Here is an 18,648-nt window from a genome sequence, read left to right on the forward strand (position 1 = left end):
GTCCTAGCATTCATGTAGTGTGCGTCACAGGAGTTTAGTATACTATCGCCCCTCTAAAAAAGGTCATCAAAAGGTTTGATTTCTACAAGGACTAAGAAAGCATTCTTTAAAAAAAGTTTGTTCAAAATTCTTGATCAATTGAATAAAAATATTGAATAGAACACAGAGCTGGTGATGCCCAGAAGAGAAGCTGTATTTTGGTTTTTCTGTAATGACTCAAGACAAATAAACAAGTGAGCTAAGGAATTGAAGTATGAGAAGCCATTTCACATGGTAAATGATATATAATTATTTGAAGCCATTTATTTTTAACATAATTATTTGAAGCCATTTATTTTTTTAAATTCAATTCAATCCAAGAACAAATGAGCAAACAAAAGGTATAGCTTTTGCAATCGCGGAAATCCCCGTACAAAAACCTACCAAAAGTTATGTCAACAAAGGGTAGCAGCCAATTTTGCTGCTTGTAGAAAATTATCGTTTACCAAAAAACGAGAGTGCCAGCCAGCAACTTTGCTCTAACAAACCTCCACAGCCTAAAATAGACAAGGCTTTCAATTTCTATTGAGAGTTAAAGAAAAAAAAATTGAAATCTAATAGAATGTGAAAACCCTTTACATTGACAAGTATCTCAATTGTTTAGGAAACAACAATGAATCAAAACAGATTGACCTTGTTGGCTTGACGGATCCAGAGGCAAATTGCATCTTCAAACCTATGCTATGATTGTTGCAGATGCTTAAATTCATGACAATTTGCTCCAACCTCATTCAAAGCCAAGAAGAGCTTTGGTACAATCTTAGCTAACATCAATTTGAAACCAACCGAGGTCGAATCTACGTCGCTCTTAACAGCAGAGGCGTCTTTAGTGAGAGAGCCAATCAAATTCCCTTTCATATATGCATCACAGGCCTTCAAGATATAATAACCCTGCCTCCTGAAATGGTCTTTGACAAGCTCTTCAAAGTCCTGTACATGACATTGAAATGTGAATAATACTGCTAAAAAATGGATCCAGCCTTTACTGAGAGTCAGCACAAGAAGAACATGAAGAGTGGTCTCCAAGTATTTAACAAGCAAGTATTAACAAACATCAAATAAGCTCAATATATAGTTTGGTGATAAATTATACATGATATAGTTTGGTGGTAATATTTTACATGATATACTTGACATGATGCCATGGCAGGCATATAAACTTCCTTTCCTACCATGTATATTCATAGTGCTCGTATCATACCACTTATTTCAATGTGCACACCCAACTCAATACTGAATCTAATTCCACATAAGACTGCACCATCGTCTTCTATTTAAAAATATGGTAGATTTACACATAGGTGACTGGGACGCAGAGCCATAGCCAAAGCTACAACTGGGTAGGATGTATATGATCAGACGCAACATAGAAAATTCCATGAACCGATTGAGTAAAATCCAACTAATATGGGACCACCTGAGGATGGGATCCTTATCACCAAGAAAAATTTAATGAAACAAAGATAACAGAAAACTATATATATGACACGCATAAAGAGAATAGAATCTTATAATGGAAAATTGAATATTCGAAATATGAAACATCACCTTCGGTGGCCTCCGCATAAGATACATCATTGTCTTGCAGTTCAGTAAGAAAGTATTCTCATTGTAGGACAATGAATTTTTCTCTCCTTCAGCGGTCCCAATCTGCTTGTCGTAGCCAGCTTCATTAAAATATGGCTTAGAATTTAGCACCAACCCCTGGAGTGAAACAAGCACTTGAAGAATGCTAGAAGACTTTGGATCCCATACTTCATTTCCTCTGCCAGTCCAAGTATTTAAAAGACTAAGGCACACCTTGCCTTCTTCATATAGATTTGGATTTATCCGCCAGCCACCAGAATGATAGTATGCTGTCTGTAACATCACAAATTTATTCAGAGGACCAGAGCAAATGACCTTTTCTTTGCATCAAATCCAAAGAGAATGTTACAAATTGGCTAATTAAATGATAAAAATAAATTATAGCTTAACCAAAGATTAACAAAAATTAGATAGTAGTTCTAACCGGAGGAACATCAGGGTACTCTGGAGGGAGGTGAAAATCAAAAAAGAAGAGGCCGTCTTGGTAAGGAGTCCCATAAGCCCCAACTATAACTGCCCTCAAGAGATCCATTCGATCTTCATAAACTCGTACGCAAATCCCATCTGTTTAAATTTCACTGTTAAAACCAAGTGTTGCTAAACTGGGACAGATAGTGAGAGTAAAAATTAGACATCAATTCTTACCAGGAAGGTTATTTTGAAGGATGCCCCAATCTTGCTGAACCTTCTTTAACCACTTTCTTCCACTGGTATTCTGTAAGTACATTTAATGTGAAAAACAGGTTAAAAATATAAAGAACAGTTCTGGTCTATAGGTCGAAATATCCTAAACACATCATTTTCCTTCCTTCTTTTCTTTTCCTAAAGATAAACTCCTAGTTTATACTTTATTATAACTAATCTATAGTATGTCCATGCATGCTGAATGAGGAATCCTTCAAGATTTAACTGACAGACCTGCCACAATGCTAATACACAAAGGGACATTGGGATTGGAATTGAAATAGAAAAAATACCTGCCCAGCTGCACCAAGAAAATGATGGTCCAAAGGGTCTTTGGCTATATCAAAGCGTTTGAAACTGCAAGCATCATCCTTCCTACATTCTGTAGCATCTGATTCTTCAGTCCTCAAGTTATACAGGATTTCTGCTGCATCCAACGCTTCTGCAGTCTGGGGGGAAACATGTTTTTCTTCTTCTCCCTTATTTATTTCCACACCACAAGTATCCACCACGTTAGATTTTTGAGAGCTGGAATCTTCACCATGATCTCTTCCCTGAGAAATTTCCACTTCACGAGGCTCAAATTCACCTTCACCTTCAGCATCCAAAGAAATTGAATCCAAATTCTTTTGACCCCTTGAGAATATACCAGTTGCAAGTCTGGTAACGAACCGAAGTGCAGCCAAGGGGACGGACAAAGCTGGGTTAATCCCAGAATTGTTCTCTTCACTCTCTTCTGGTTCAGTATTAATATCAAAGGCATTTTGTAGCCCAACTTCCTGAACATAAAAAACTTGCGCATCTTATTCAACAATAAAAAATCACAAAAATAATAGAGTATATTTAAGGTCTTCAATATCCAATTATAATCAAGGAAAAGAATAAATTCATCTAGGGGAGGAATCAAACTTTTGATGGTCAGACTCGCAGATATGAAAAAAGAATCAGTCTCCCAATATGATGAGTTCAAGTACCCAGTCTGTCAATTTAATAATGCTTTGAAAGACAATAAAGATAAATTCAAGTACCCATGTTCTTAAAGGGAAAGGAGAACAATAAGGCCTACTGGTCCAAAGGTATAAAACATGCTAGGTCATGATCTTCCAGAATACAATAATGTCAAAAGTCAAAACCTCTATCCCAGATGAGCAAACTACATCTTGAATAACTATTCCAACCCCATATGAGAGTGCTACACATTAGAGTTCTTTTTGTAGACATCTGAACCTCTTCTGTAAATTTGGTTGTAACTTTTCTGGCAGACATCTGATTGTAAATTTGGTGAAAAATACTACTATTTCGAACAGAAACAAACCTCTTCTGTACCCTCAGGGGTAAATAGTGCATGCATCTCATCATCATTCACTGTTTCCCAACTAGCAGCATCACTAACCTCACTCCCAGCACCAATTGACTCATCATCATCAGCTCGACCAACAACATAAATTGCTTGAGGTCCAACCTAGTAACAAATCAAAGAAACAAGTAATTGAATCAACAATACTTGGAACTCTTCCATAAAATGTTAAGTACGAATATATATAAAAAACAAGCACAAACTTATTTATACTTATGCCGCACATCAAGGTTGAGCAGTTTGAACAAAGATTTTCATTTTTATTTTTTAATTCTCAAGTAATAATCCAAGCCCAAAATATTCAAAAGATCCTAATTTTGTTTTACATGGCTAACGAGACTATTCTTACCATCAGAAATTTCCCATGAGTTCCTACGCTTCTGTCATACTCTATTGGAAAACAGGTTTATTTCACAAGGTTTACATCCCTTTCACAAGTTTCTTTGCCCTAATCAACATAACTTTAACAATTCAAATAACAGATACCCTCAACCTTTTAAACTGAACCATTTTATACACAGGAGAGTATAAAGTACTGATGTTGTGAATCTGATAAGTCTAAGTTACAGAGTTTGAGGTTTAAGATTGACATACAAATCATGAAGAAAACAAAAGTGATGATTTGAAATCAGGCGATGAACATACCGTAGAAACCATCCCATCAGCCCACGTAACTTCAATATCCCCATTCTTAAGACCAGTTATATTTCCAACCCAAGAAAGATCTGAGAAGTCCACACAAGCTTCATCATTAGATGGATCTTCTTTTTTCTTACAAGCAGATCTAAGCTCACTTGGAATATCTTGCTGCTTTGGTTCCTCATCAAAGTCTGTTCCTGAAGCAGTTTGAGCAGAGAAAAAAACTGGCAACAGTCTAACAACAACATCCCCATAACAGTAATCATAATCCGGATGCCCCTCAAGCTCATAGACGCTCACAACTTCCTCCTTGTCAAACTCTCTAGGATCTTCCGCTCTGGAAATTGGCTTTAACCACCTTACACAAGCTGTTCGCTCCTTGGCATTGACACTTTTCACAAGCCCAACACGTCTATCTTCACCAGCATCGTCACCATCATCAGATGCCTTCTCCACCACATACTGTTCAGCAACAAATTCGTGATCACCAGGACTATCAAGTGGAATTAAATTTGTTGAGTCCAGCTTCCATTCTGTTGTACCATCCTGCCATGCTACATCAACTTTTGTCCTGGTATTCACAATCAAAAAGGATCTTTGAAAACTTTCTTCCTTCCGCACCTTCTTGTCTCTTCTAACCACAACTTTGCGGATCTTTTTGCGATGAAGAGGCCAAGTTTCATTAACAGGCTCCTTTGAAGCTGACAATGAACTACAGCAGGAACTAGATTCAATAGATGTATTCATTCCAGTATTTTCATTGTTTCCATCTAATACAGACACTGGATCAATATCCATGGATTCATTATTTCGATTTGATTCTTCTAGTGCACTCTCTTCTGAATCGCACCCACTACCTATTTGAGTAGATTCTAACTCACTGTTTACAGAATCATGAAGTTCTAATTTTGACAAACCCTTGTCTAAGGGAATGGAAGATGATGACACTGATGGGGGGAAAAGACACCAATCACCCAATTGCCAATTTGCATGTGTAAAGCAAGACAACAGTTTCAAGTTCTTGGGAATCTGCTCTTTAGCAGGGGCAATAGAAGAATCTGGCCCACAGCCAGCAGAGGCTATCCAATAGATTAATACTGATGCAACTGTAACCTTGGTAACAGTACCTTCCAGACGATTAGGTTTCCACAAGCCAGATAGCCACCTAGAATTCTTGAAAACTGACGATGACCTTGCCTTCACACGCTGCCCTGGGTAGTAAGGAAAATGCACATCTTCAAGCATATTCTTGGAAACTGGTTTGAGATCCATTGGTTCTGCTCTCATAACTTTACACACGGAACCATCATCAAACAAAACTGTCACATTATCATAAACATCATCAATTCTACCTAGCCAGGGACCAAGGACCACATAATCACCCACAGTGAACTCCCTCACACGTTTTAAGTTGTTGGATGATATATCTTTTATGACTGACCCATCAGGAGCTAACAAATCAACAGAGATATTGACATCCACCACAACACCAACTTGCCCAGTTGGGTCAGAAGCAGCAGCAACAAAATCCCCATGTAAGAATCCTCGATCAACAACTGATAAATCACTAATATTTTGTGTTGACTGAGTTTCATCAATCCAAAGTACTCGAACCTGGTCAGCAGGAAGGGGACCGCTCTTATCATTACCACCACTTTTGTTCTTGTCACCATTCCCATGAGTAGTATTATCGTTACGAGCTTCTTCCTCATTTTCACCATCATCATCATCGTCGTCGTTGTCGTCATCTTCATCATCATCCTCATCATCAGTGATGCTGCTATCAGAATCTGAATCACCGGCAACTTCAGTCACAATCCCAATCATTCCACTCTTGCTCCTCACAACGTCTTGCCTATAGATATATGGGGTATTGTTAATGTTACTGACAACCTCACTCAACTTTTTAACTTCGTTGCTTTCATTATTTACATTTGGATCAGATAGAACTGCACTTGTTGAAGAATCAACCTGACTCAAAGAATTATTATCACGGTCAAGAGTAGTGGACTCATCCTCTTTAAAAACGGAGTCCTGCTGCTTAGTTCCCATCCAAAAATCTGAGAACACACGCTAAATGTGGTCTTATTGTCCAGCTGATATAACCAAAAAAGTAACAAAAATTTGAGATTTATCGTCTTCTTAAGAGAAAGGAAACACCTTGCTAAATTTTCCGTACTTAAATAATCATAAAGCTAAACTCATATGATTTCCCTCTTCATAAAGCTTCTGGGAAAATAAAGAGTTATGTGGATTACTACTTAACCAGCAAACTGAGTTACTTTTCTAAGTTCTTAATAAAAAAATAATACGTACAAGAGATTTAACACTTAAATTATCCCCCAGATGGATACTAATAAAATACTTTTAAAAGTTTCAACCCCAAAAATAAATAATTGAAAAAACATAGATGCAAATACATGATCTTCATCCAACATAAGAAACTGAAGAGTTGACCTCAGAATCAAATCACGTTAAGCTATAAAAAAATTACAAACACATCCAAAGGTGAAAATCATCAGATATGAACGTGGAACCCAACGGTCCAATCGGATTCAATAAGATAGGGGGTGAGTATTGGATAAATAGAAAAAGTAATCATATCAATAAAATCGCAGCTAAGAAACTCTCGAGCAGCTCACATTTAGCAGACGAGCCAAGCACTCGATTTTAAATATAAAGAAACAATGGAAAAACCATATCTGCAAAAATCCGCATACAATAACGTCTCCATTAGATTACATTTTTTTTTCTTAAAATCATAGATTTCAATCCAACCCAATCGAGATTGAAATCATTTGATAAAAAGGAAAACGATTAATCAAAAAATACAAAAAAATGAGCTTGGAGCTATATGTAATTAGAGGATTGAAGGAAGGGGTTATGCGAGAATTACCTAATGAAAACCTGAGAGTTTGAGCGGAGAAAAACAGAGATGAGTCTGATAAAGGAAGAAGAAGAAGACGACGAACAGAGAAGAGAAAAAGCTTTGTGATTTTTCGAACGGAGAGGGGCTCCCAGGGTATTGTGATTTGTCGGGGAGAATATAATGCAGAGGGCGGAGCTGGAAGCGGCATAAGGGTGGTTTCGTAATTTTGGATACGCCCTTCCATTTCAAAAAATAATTATAATATTTAATTACTGTTCACTCAAAGATTAATTTTAAAAAATAAAAATAAAATTATTTGAGAGAGGTGGTATAATGGGATTCGAACTTAATCGTCCTTTTATTTTTCATTCTCTCTCTCTCTCTCTCTCTCTCTCTCTCTCTCTCTCTCTCTCTCTCTCTCTATATATATATAAATTTTTTTTTTCTATATTCATTATAACAATGAGTTGACAAAGAAGAGCAAAAAAATTCACTAAATATTTTCAATTAAAATTTTAAAGATAAATACTTGCCACCATTGGATGAGGAACATACCAATAGTTAATATTGTGAAAATAAACTCCGTCGTCTACTCATATTATAACATGTATACAAGATGTACCACGTGACCGTACTGCCGTAGTATTTTATAATGTCTCGCAAAAATGGGGGTATAAGTGGTATATTTGGTTTTTTTTTTTTTTTTTTTCACTCTGATTGTTCCTTTCGTTCAAGCCTAAAATTTGTTCAAATTCTTAATTGATTTTAAATATGATTTATAGGTGAAATACTTTAAGCAAAGAAATAGATTGTGCTTTCTTGGGCCCAGGAAATTGGTATTAGAGTTTTAAGGGCAAGGCAAGGTAGCCTTTTCCCTCAAGGCAGTATAAAGCCTTTCAAAGTTAGCTTTGGACTGTTTTAAGTCAATAAGTCATCCTTGACAAACATATTACAATTCTCTTTTTACAATTAAAAGTTTGGAGTAGCTAACGGGGTCTAATCTTATGAAAATGTCTTAAGTTGTAGGTTAGTAGTTTTAGGTTCGAATTCCCATGGCATATTAACATTGTGTGTGAGAAATCCTTCCTCCCTCTCCTCTTATAATTTATATTATTGTTTGTACTTAAAAAAAGAATAAAAATTTAGAGGGAAAAAAGCCTTTATTTTTCGCTATTATTTAAAAGGTTCATAAAATGTATATATGAAATTGTATTAAAATCACCCCCAACCATCTTATTTTTTGTTATAATACAACAATCGTCCATAAAATATGAACTTAGGATATCCTCAAAATCAATGTAAAACAAATCTCTATTTTTTGTTGGGATAAAGAACCACTTTACTCTTGATTTATCACTTGTGCCCTTAATTTACCAAAAAAAAAATTATAGAGATAATTTTATACTCACATGATAATTCATGGGACAAAATAATGGAATTCACAGTAGACACGTCATTAATTAACGTCTGATCAAATGATCAATTTAACATAAGACTTTAAATTGGTCAGATTTAAAAATCATAGAGTTTAGAGTAGTTTGATGAAATTGAAATTCGGGGCATATTGAGTGGGGGTTTTGATGTTAGCCCTTATGTTTTCTACATAATCAAATGTCATCAAAGCAAAATAATCATAAAAGTAGAACAATGGGCCTGAGGCCTAGGCCCAAAACATTGAGCGGTAAATGTAGTTAAAAGACCCCGGTAGATTTAGACGGTGTAGATCGACCAACTCATATATTCACAACGACGTCGTAACGCAGCCCGGGACAACGTCGAACCGCGGCATTGCATCGCTCCCACCACTGAAGCAAATAAACGGAAAACTGAACCGGAGAAGATGATTGTCTGCGTCGCCGTAGTCGGCCACCAGAACAACCCACTCTACATTCAAAGCTTCACCGACGCCGATGATGCCCTCAAGCTCCACCACATCGTGCACTGCTCCCTCGACGTCGTCGACGAGCGAGGTAAAGCAAAATTCGGATCTGGTTCTTTTACATTTTGAAAATTTCAGTTCTGGGTTCTGGTAAATAGTTATGAATTGGGTGCTTTTCGGATTTTGAAATGCACGAAACACTGAAATCATATGTGTATGATGATACTGCTGAATGAAAAACTTTATTGGGTCTGCTTTATTCAGCTCAAAATTAGGATTTTGATGTTTTGGGTTTTTGTATTGAAGTTTGGATTCAAGGATTCAAGTATGTTTGTGAATTTGGGTATGATTTTGCAGTGAACAATCCTAAAAAGGCTGGACCGACCTTGAATGAGACATTCTTGGGTCTGCTTTATCCAACTGAAAATTACAAAGTGTGAGTATTTTTTTTTTCTTTTGTATGTCTTTGCTTTTTTTTAGCACCAGTATATTGCGTTATGTCGGTCTTACATGGTGATATTGTTTGCAGGTATGGCTATTTGACCAATACAAAGGTGAAGTTTATCTTGGTAACTACTGATCTTGATGTCAAGGATGCAGATGTTAGAAATGTAAGTATGGCTTTGAGTTTGGGACCTTCCTAAAGAACTCATTATGCAAAAAATTAAACATGATGCGGCATTTACTCAGCAATATTTCATCAATTTTACGACATCATATTTAAGTTATTAGCCTGGTGAGCAGAGGATTTCCAGCATAAATTGGTTTCTTAGCTGATTATCTGAATGTTGTTCTTAAGTTTATGTGCATCCTTCTGAAACAAGTTTTATTTATTTTGTTTTATGGGGAAATGATTTAAAATAGGAAGCGAAGGATGCAAGTTTTATTGGAAGAAATGGAACCCCAAATATTATTTAGGGCATTGGAGCTTAGGAGGATTGTGTAGATTTAAAGGGAGTTGACTGATGAGTTATGTTACTTTTTTACTTTGTCATTGAGCACAAATGAAAGATTGGTTTTGTCATCTGAGTGGCAAATAGATATTATAGATTTCATCCTTCTGTTCCAGTCTGGTGATGTGAAAAGGAAGTGATGTTATGCTGCTTAACTAAAACTGCATACCTTTACTTTCAGCTACATTATACTGAGTTGTTTATTGCATTAGTTAAATACGATTTAAATGCCACCTTGAAAATCATAAAACCAGTCCATGAGGATGCAACTAACAGGTATGGCAACCAGTCCTTGCACTAAAGTAACCTGACTAGATAGTTGAAAATATCTAATATAATGTGAACTTCTAGAGTGATTGAGATAGAATCTATTTTGAAAGATTGAAAGAGCTCTTGATCGACCTTTGTCCTTGCTTAGCCTTCGTGAGCATGAGTTAGATATAATATTGTGGCAGGAGTTCCATTTGCATGCATTTAAAGCATCCCTTGATAAGAAATGCTTAATCCTGTCATGATTTACTTATTTCGATAACTGTAGGGCAGATGTTATATTTTTTTAAAGCAAGCATGCTATAATTGTTTGGATTGCTCCATTTTTCTAAATTGGTTTTGCTTCCCTGTCCTTCCACGATGCTCTCTTTAGTGATTGTGGTCTATATATGCAACCAAGTTTAGATAAGCCCTCTGATTGGTTCGTTCGTCGTATAGTTTTTCAGGAGATTTCATGCTGCTTATGTGGATGCAATTTCAAACCCATTTCATGAGCCAGGTAAAAAGATAACCTCAAAAACTTTTGCAGAAAGGGTGAGCACCATCGTTAAGTCGTTTGGCTTAAGTTCAACTGGGTGAATGATCTCGACTGGAGTGTAACTGAACTTCTGAGTCTTTCTTAATCGAACTGGTGGAATTCATTGCCTTTTCTCACCTACGAAGTGGAATTACATAAGCTCATATGTTTTGTATCCCAAAAGACATTAGAATTAGAGATTGCATCCCTTCGTTCCTACTGGAGATGGAACCAATATCGTGATTCTTCCTTTCCAATCAGAACATTGTAAAGTTTGTAACATTTGGCTCCGCTGGGTCAGTGAATGCCAGAGATGTAAGGATTTGATATGATTCTGATCATTCAGAGGGAGTCATATCTGTAACATTTTTTTGTGCAACTTAAAACATGATTAATTTTGATAATGCGAGTTTGTAAATCGCAATGACTTTAGGAGTGTTGCCTTGATTAAGGCTTTCTTCATATTTCTTCCCTTTTTGGCAAGTTCTCTTCATCCTTCTTTTAAAATTGGCATACAAATGAAAATAATATTTCCATCCCTAAACGCACGTATCAAAAATGAAAAGGAAAGAAAATGGGCTACAAAACCATCTGCCCTAAAACAAGTTGAATAGAGTACCCAGAAAAAGGGTAGGGGATATTTTCAACCTCCTGGCATGAAAAGGATCGTTTATAGTTCCATCGTGCATCAAATTCAAATTCCATAGTTCCCATAGAATTTTCTAACATACCCATGACCAAAACATACTTGCCAGCAATATGCAACTTAATCAATTGTCAAATTACAGAGAACCTAAGAACGAACAAAAGAGCATGCATGAGGGCACTCCTATGGGAACCTGATAACATGTTCAATATCTGGTGAAAATGTAAAATATTCGATGTCCCTGTCATATCTGAGAAAAAGAAACAAGCAGGCCTCAAAATATGATGGCAACAGAGGTCGCTCTGGCTCAACACAATAAATCTATAACATCAAATGGAAACAGCCACTATCCCAAGTCAATAAGACCAGAAGCTAAAAATATCCTTGACAGGCATTTCAATGCATGGCTTTTTGAGAGCATTTCACAGGGCAAGTAGATGCCTTCTCAGTAAACAACTGATTCAAAACTCGTCATCATCCTCCTCAGCTATATGCTTTGCAAGCTCTTGCTCCTGTTGTTGTCTCTCCCTCCTCTTCTCAGCACTTTCTTTCTCCTTGTGAGAGTTTGGTGGGAACCGAAGCGCTCGCACTGCGTCATTATGCAAATTGAGGCAAAATGCAATCCTTGTGTCAAATGCAGCTTGGGGCTCATTAGTAGAGTAGATATCCCCAGTTTCCTTTGACACCATCCATCCATTTGTATGATCCAGGGTGGCATCAATTGCACCATCACGGATTGCCTTGGCAACAATACTTTCAGCATCAGCAACAGGATTTGGAGAGTCCAATCTCAACTTTTTAGCAACATCAACCAGAGAAATACGAGAATAAGAGATACTAATGTTACGCAACCCAGTTCTTATGACATTATGTCGCAGCCTAACAATCAAATTGTGGGTTCGGTCTGAATTGAATATATTTGCGAACTTCTCGGCAATATTTCTGAACAGCTCCAAGTCACCAATTCTCACAGCCTGAAAACAAAAATTGTCTCAATCAAAACCAGCAGTTAGAAAAGGCTCAGGGGCCTACTGATTCCAAGAAGGCCATCCCAGCCTCATCCTAGGAGTTACAAAATACTACATTATTATCTCCAATATTCAGCAGAAAATACAGTCATTACTCTCAAACTTGGTAAGACAGTAAAGCCACACAATTAAGTAATTGAGTTTGGCTTTTCCAATAGAAAATACGGGTATTAAAAATAATCCTCCTTTGTCAACCCTTGTTCTTTCCAGGCGAAGTCAAGTTCAGGGTTCAAGGTTTGATTTGAGAATTTCAGACTTACATTTGTTAGCTCAAAGTACGGCCTCAAAGCCTTCTCCATGCCTTTTTGCATAAACACAGTTCTCTCAGGGATTTCTCCAAGCAATAAGCGTACAATAATTGCCCACTTGTTGCATTGAATTCGAAAACCAAGGGCTGCTATAGGGGCTTTCCTGGCAGCTTGCAGGAGGGACTCCTTTGCATCAGTGTACTCCAACTGAATTGTTCTGATCTTTCCTAGGTAAAAGAGATACCGGCAGAACTGCAAGAGAACATTGTCAGAATCAGAATATGCATCCTATAATTGGACAGAAAGGAACCACCACTGAGAAAATATATGTTTTTTTTTGCCACATATAGATTCTCTACCACACTGTTTTAGATCAAGCTAATTTGACTCTATGAGAACAGCTGGTTGTAAATCAACTTACTTCCCAAGGGACCGTCCTGGCTTAAGATTGAAACAAAAGAAGAAAAAAAAATTCAGAAATATAGACTCAGAGCTCACACGATATAATTTATTCCTAAGAGAACAGAAATCACTAAAGTTCCATTAAAACTTTGCTTATTCCTAAGAGAACAAGAACTGCAACATGCTAACATTGAGGAGAAGTCCTTGATAGTCAGTCATTGATTGGCAGTGGAAGAATGCAAAATGCAAGATAGACCAGTGCATCATTACAATATGTTTAAAAAAAAATTAAGAAACAAAAAAGGTTGTAGGAATAAAATCCATTGATAATAAGCATGATATTGACAATTGAAGAAAGCAAAGACACAAGATAGACCAGCATGTCATTACAATAGACTAGACAGAGGCCTAGAAGTTGGTTATATACATGCAAGAACATAACTTAGCATTCCACAAAAGGATGAACCATACATCTACATTGACACATGATGGTGATCCTAGAGAGACAGTTTATGGCTAATAGAGTGAAATAATTAAGAATGACCTGCTGGTTTGAGTGAGCCTCAAATCGAGGAGCCTTGGACCTCAGTTTCTCTGCCTGATCATACAGGTTATAGTGGAGGTAATTGCGAAGCAGAAGGTTGAGAAGTGTTTCCTGCATCACATTGTTTTACACATGTAAGAAACCGGTAAAACAGACACAATTGCTCATAATATTACGATTTACCTGACCCAGCTCATCATGGCGCAAAGTTGCAATCCGGTGAAGATTAAGGAGATTTCTGTTAATGAATGACTGAATAAATTAGTTTTATGGGAATAAGTGAAATTTAAAAATAAAAAAAATTCAATCAGACTTTTCCTTAGTACAAAGACATTCTTACGTCAAAAGAACACACAGACAAACACAACTCACTAAAAAGAATCTTTAAATCGTGAAATCATACAACTCACCCTCTAATCTCTGCAAGATCATCAGTCAGTTCATAGCTAAGGGAGTAATAGAAGTATAGCCTGGATGCCAGAACATCGATGGTTCTCCTATTAAGGTTCTTAATTCGAGCAATGCTTGCCGAGGCACAAGCTTTAGCCTAAAAAACCGCAATGCAACATTATTACAAACATGAGAACTTCTTTTTTTTTGAAGTATACGACCCACATGTAATGACAAGTATAATGCTTCACCTCATTGTATTTTTTCTGATCAATCAGAAAAATGAGCACAAGCAAATAGGAGTAGATCTCTAGCTCTGGCAAGGCATGCTTTGAGGAAACTTGGGTAGCAGATGTTGCAGTATCAACGTCCATGTCATGTTCATCGTCCTGTGTAACCAATGTTTCACATTCCCAGTGCTCAAAAATAAAAAAGAACATTGACCATACAAGCTTAAATCCAAAATTCAATAAGGTAGATCCAAAATCACCTTTGGAAGATATGAGGATAGCCGGCTGTGAACCTCAGATCCCGGCGAAAGGGCAAAATTGAGGAATGCTGAGAGCACAGAAACCTTCAGCTTCCGCCTCAACACCATGGTTAGCCTAACGGCACGCACAATTCGCCGAACCTCTCGACTATATGCAGCAGTCTCAAGGAGTGAAGCAATCTCCTTCAAATCTATAAAAACCAGTAAAGAGTGAACATCTAAAGTCAAATCCCGCATAACCAATTTGATAAAGTACCACCAACTTACTTAAACTTCAGAAACAATGTAGGAAAATGAAAATTAGGGTTTTAATAGAAAAGAGATATATGGATGTAGATGGCAAACTTACTATGAAGAGTTGAAGGAGAAGTAGAAGAAGCTGAATTAGAAGGAATAGAAGGCGCTGGGACCTCTTTCATCTCCACGTCTTGAGTCATCTTGAAGAGACTGTACCCAGATTACAGAGAACAAAATTCAATCAAATGCTGAACGAACATAAAAGCGAAAAAGTTGAAATTGATTTGAAATTAAGACGAAATTACCTTGATTTTCGTTGTAGCCCGGTGCTGATCGGAATTGGCGATGGAGGAACTAGGGTTTTGCTACGTTTCCTCCCCTGCAAGTTTAAGGGAAAGAGAGATGGAGAGAACGAAGAAGAGTGAGAGAGAGGAAATGAAGGGAAGGCCAAAGTTCATACGGCGTCGCTTTTTCTGTTTTTTGAAAGGAAAAAATCTGACAGGTTCACCATACGTGGTGCTTGCTTAGGTTGGATTGGCCCAACAAATCACAAGGCCCAATCCAAACAGCCTTATTAGAAGGGGAAAAAAACAAATGCCACCAAACAACAGACATGGAGGAAAGAACGTAACCACCAAAAAAAAGATGGTGGAAACAAAGCAAAGCGCTTGTGAATCGACTGGCTAGAGCCTCTATTCATGCATTTGATGTCTTGTGTTCTAATTCTTAATAGTTCTTTTGCTTTATGCACAGAATATTATGCACTTGATGTCCTGTATTCAAATTTCTAACAGTTTTTTTTTTTTCGGTTTCATACATCACACCATCAAAATTTAGCTTCATTAAGAAGGCTCCATTTGTCGAAGATATACAAGTTCTAGTTTTAACATAAAACCCTTCACTTTTGCACCGCCATTAGTTATTATTGCTAATTAAATATGTTATGAAAAATTGTTTAAAATGATATAAATAAGAGCATATCTGGCAATGAAAAAACCATTCACGAAACATATTCACAAGTAAATACATGTTAATATCTTATTTGTTGCTACAAGAAGCTTCCAGATTTTTTTGTTATGAAATAAAATTAGTGTCTCATTGCATTAAGAGATGCTTAGCTTCCCACAATCAAAATCAGCCTTCTTCAACAGCAGCAGAACTAGGGAAGGAGCCAAGAACTTGTTCAGGAATGTCATAATTTTTCCCTCACTCCCTTGCAGAAAAACAACCACATAACCTGTGCTAATCAGAGCAAAGCTTCTCCACTTCCTTTCATTGGCATGCTTTTTCAACCCCACCTCAATCTTCTTATGTTCCTGCATTCCTCCTTCATTTTTATCTTCCATTCCTTGCCTTGAGCTCTTCAACAAGGCCTCACCAAGACACCTTGCCAATACGACGCCGTCTTCTAATGCAGAGCAGCCGCCTTGGCCAATGCCCGGCGTCATGGGGTGCAGTGCATCTCCGGCTACACAAACATTGACTTTGCTAATGTTTCCCCACAGAAGCTCCCATGGATGCCTATATCTCAATGGTGAGGATATAAAAGCATCCAACTCAGTGTTTTCTATGACAGTTCTTACTTTATCAGGGGTCTTTCCAAACTTGCTTAAGATATGTTGCTTCAGCTGAGCTGGGTTCTCTTCCAGCTCTTCTACAAGACATGAAGAATAAACAAAACAAAACAAATGTGACATAAACATATTTTGGATGGTGCATTTACTAGCAGCAAAAACACTTTCATATCTGAATTGTAAAGAACCAAAAAAAAAAAAACTTTCAAGTTGTATGAGCAACTTATTTTGAAACAATTTATCACTGTTGTTTTGTTATTTGTATTGTGATTGAGAGCTGAAAACCATTGATTCTGTAGCATATGGAAGAAAAAGTCTCTGTTGAAGCAAAAGAAAAGGTTCCAAAATTGGTATGGAAGGCTTACCTTGGCTGGAGGGAACCCAAGTGTAATACCAATAAACAGTTTTATCATCACAAGGGATGACACCAGATCTAATACCATTCCCAAAAAACTGCATGAAAATGGGATCAAAACCATGAGGGCTCTTGAAGTCGGTACAACCTCTAATAGCAGATCTCCCGTAAATGCCGGCTGCTTGAAGCCAAGCCATTTTGCAACCACCGAGTTCACTCCATCACACCCAACCAAGACCTATTCAATCAAGGAGTTGGTAAGTGATTCGATTAAAGATACAGATACTTATAACTGAAAGGATTAGAACATATATCCAACCTAAAACCAATTCATAACGGTGGATGGAGAGGCGGCCTAAGACATTATATATAATAAGGCAAGGCTTTGCATTCTCTCAACAACAAGAACTTCATGTAAGTTAATGGTGTACAATGTGCAGCTATCAAACAGATAGTCCCTAGCAAGGTTGAGATGTTCTTATGCACCAGATGCTAAAAGTTACATATATGAAAAGGTGTTAAAATTCGAACAATCAACTTTTCATCTGATTAATCTACCTTGGCTTCGAGGATGGTTCCATCAGCAAGATGAACCAGCTTAAAGTAGCCCGATTTGTCGATTGAAACCACCTTGGATGAGAACCTGATGGTGCCACTAGGGAGCTCATTTGCAACAAGTTCCTTTTCACACATCGAACTTCATGATGTCCACTGCACATCAGTTAAACTCTCAAATTCTCAATCATCTGAGCATGCTCAAACTGAATGTTAATAGTCTTGTCATAAGTGATTTTCAATAGAGGGTAAAAATTAAAAAAAAACAGGAAAACAATATTTTGGGGTCAAAAAGCATGCAAAAATGGGAGGCAGCAACTGGAGGATTATAAGCTACTGAGGAACTGCTCTACTGTTAAACTTACTTTTTTCCCCTGGCCTTAAATGACATTTCAAATATTGGAAGCCCAGAAATCGCTGAGGAAGTCACATTCCTGTATTCAAAACTCTGCAATCAGTTTCATGTGTGCATGTAAAGCAAGTAACTACTAGCTGAAATACACACACACACACACACATAGAGAGCAATTGTCCAGAAATTTATCAAGCAAAAGAGGTATATCTAACTCAGTTTATTTTTTTGCTGTGTTAAAGTGTTCAAACATTGAAACACAATTTGAGACAATAACATGTCAAATTGTCCAAAATGGTGACATAATGTACCCATGAAGTGTCTCATGTTGTTGGTGAAGAGTATCGCCAATAGCAAGGGCATCTAATGCCTTCCATGCATTTGTCCATGTTGAGAATGCAAACCCTGTTGTCCTCAAACTATCCGACGATTCCAACACTAAGCTTCGGATGCCAAGCCTGCAGCCAAAAAAAATTGAATTTTCCTTGCTGCTTAGAGTCATAGTGAACTACATACTTACAATCATAACTTGTTTTAGCAATACTGAAACACACACAGACATGCACAGATGAGAGAGGGAGAGAGAAAGAGAGAGAACCTATGAAGTCCTAAGGATGTTGCAAGGCCAGCAATTCCAGCTCCTACAATCACAACTTGTGCTTCTGCTCCTACTTCCATGAATGATATTTGAGGCTTTTACTTTGGTTTTAGTGGAAACAGACTCGCAGAACAAAGATATAGACACAGTAGGATGAGATAGATATTTATATTATATTTTGCAGCGGCAATTGGATAGTGGTATAGTGGGAGTACAATTTAGATGACGACCACACTAAAGACAAGTGACAACAGCCAATGTTCAATCTGATCTACCTTTTCTTATCTATTATTGAAGCACTAAACCCCAATAATGCCACCAAATGCTTTGTACTGTTTATTTAGCAGCGATCTTTGAGCACTAGGAAAGTGTAATATTGTTTGTTGGATTCATCGGTATAAGCCGTCTTACACCAACTCTTAATCTAATGGCGTT

The 18,648-nt window shown here is 37.2% G+C and overlaps 3 protein-coding genes and 1 pseudogene across 4 annotated transcripts; 1 reads left to right on the forward strand and 3 right to left on the reverse strand.

Annotated features, from left to right (window-relative positions):
• Positions 1–366: 366 nt before the first annotated feature.
• On the reverse strand, positions 367–7,402 carry LOC117636827 (probable ubiquitin-conjugating enzyme E2 23). Of its 2 annotated transcripts, none has more exons than XM_034371511.1 (8): positions 7,203–7,402; positions 4,313–6,402; positions 3,626–3,772; positions 2,604–3,089; positions 2,272–2,341; positions 2,051–2,190; positions 1,588–1,899; positions 367–969 (listed from the first exon to the last, which is right to left on the reverse strand). In XM_034371511.1, exons 2-8 carry the CDS (start codon positions 6,356–6,358, stop codon positions 721–723), a joined length of 3,450 nt encoding a protein of 1,149 aa, XP_034227402.1. In that variant the 5' UTR covers positions 6,359–6,402; positions 7,203–7,402; the 3' UTR covers positions 367–720. The 2 variants fall into 2 exon arrangements, with proteins under 2 accessions (XP_034227402.1, XP_034227403.1); XM_034371512.1 differs by having other exon boundaries at positions 4,313–6,366; positions 7,203–7,345.
• A 1,502-nt stretch (positions 7,403–8,904) lies between these two features.
• On the forward strand, positions 8,905–11,221 carry LOC117637207 (trafficking protein particle complex subunit 2-like protein). Its single transcript, XM_034372046.1, has 4 exons — positions 8,905–9,145; positions 9,412–9,490; positions 9,584–9,665; positions 10,716–11,221. Exons 1-4 carry the CDS (start codon positions 9,016–9,018, stop codon positions 10,854–10,856), a joined length of 432 nt encoding a protein of 143 aa, XP_034227937.1. The 5' UTR covers positions 8,905–9,015; the 3' UTR covers positions 10,857–11,221.
• Positions 11,222–11,446: 225 nt separating this feature from the next.
• Positions 11,447–15,311, reverse strand: LOC117637339 (probable 26S proteasome non-ATPase regulatory subunit 3). Its single transcript, XM_034372207.1, has 9 exons — positions 15,085–15,311; positions 14,892–14,989; positions 14,543–14,733; positions 14,304–14,441; positions 14,073–14,209; positions 13,846–13,900; positions 13,663–13,773; positions 12,729–12,968; positions 11,447–12,414 (listed from the first exon to the last, which is right to left on the reverse strand). Exons 2-9 carry the CDS (start codon positions 14,977–14,979, stop codon positions 11,902–11,904), a joined length of 1,473 nt encoding a protein of 490 aa, XP_034228098.1. The 5' UTR covers positions 14,980–14,989; positions 15,085–15,311; the 3' UTR covers positions 11,447–11,901.
• A 450-nt stretch (positions 15,312–15,761) lies between these two features.
• Positions 15,762–18,566, reverse strand: LOC117638328 (annotated as a pseudogene).
• Between the last annotated feature and the right edge of the window lie 82 nt (positions 18,567–18,648).

This window comes from Prunus dulcis, chromosome 8 (assembly GCF_902201215.1).
Source record: "Prunus dulcis chromosome 8, ALMONDv2, whole genome shotgun sequence".
NCBI lineage: Eukaryota > Viridiplantae > Streptophyta > Magnoliopsida > Rosales > Rosaceae > Prunus > Prunus dulcis.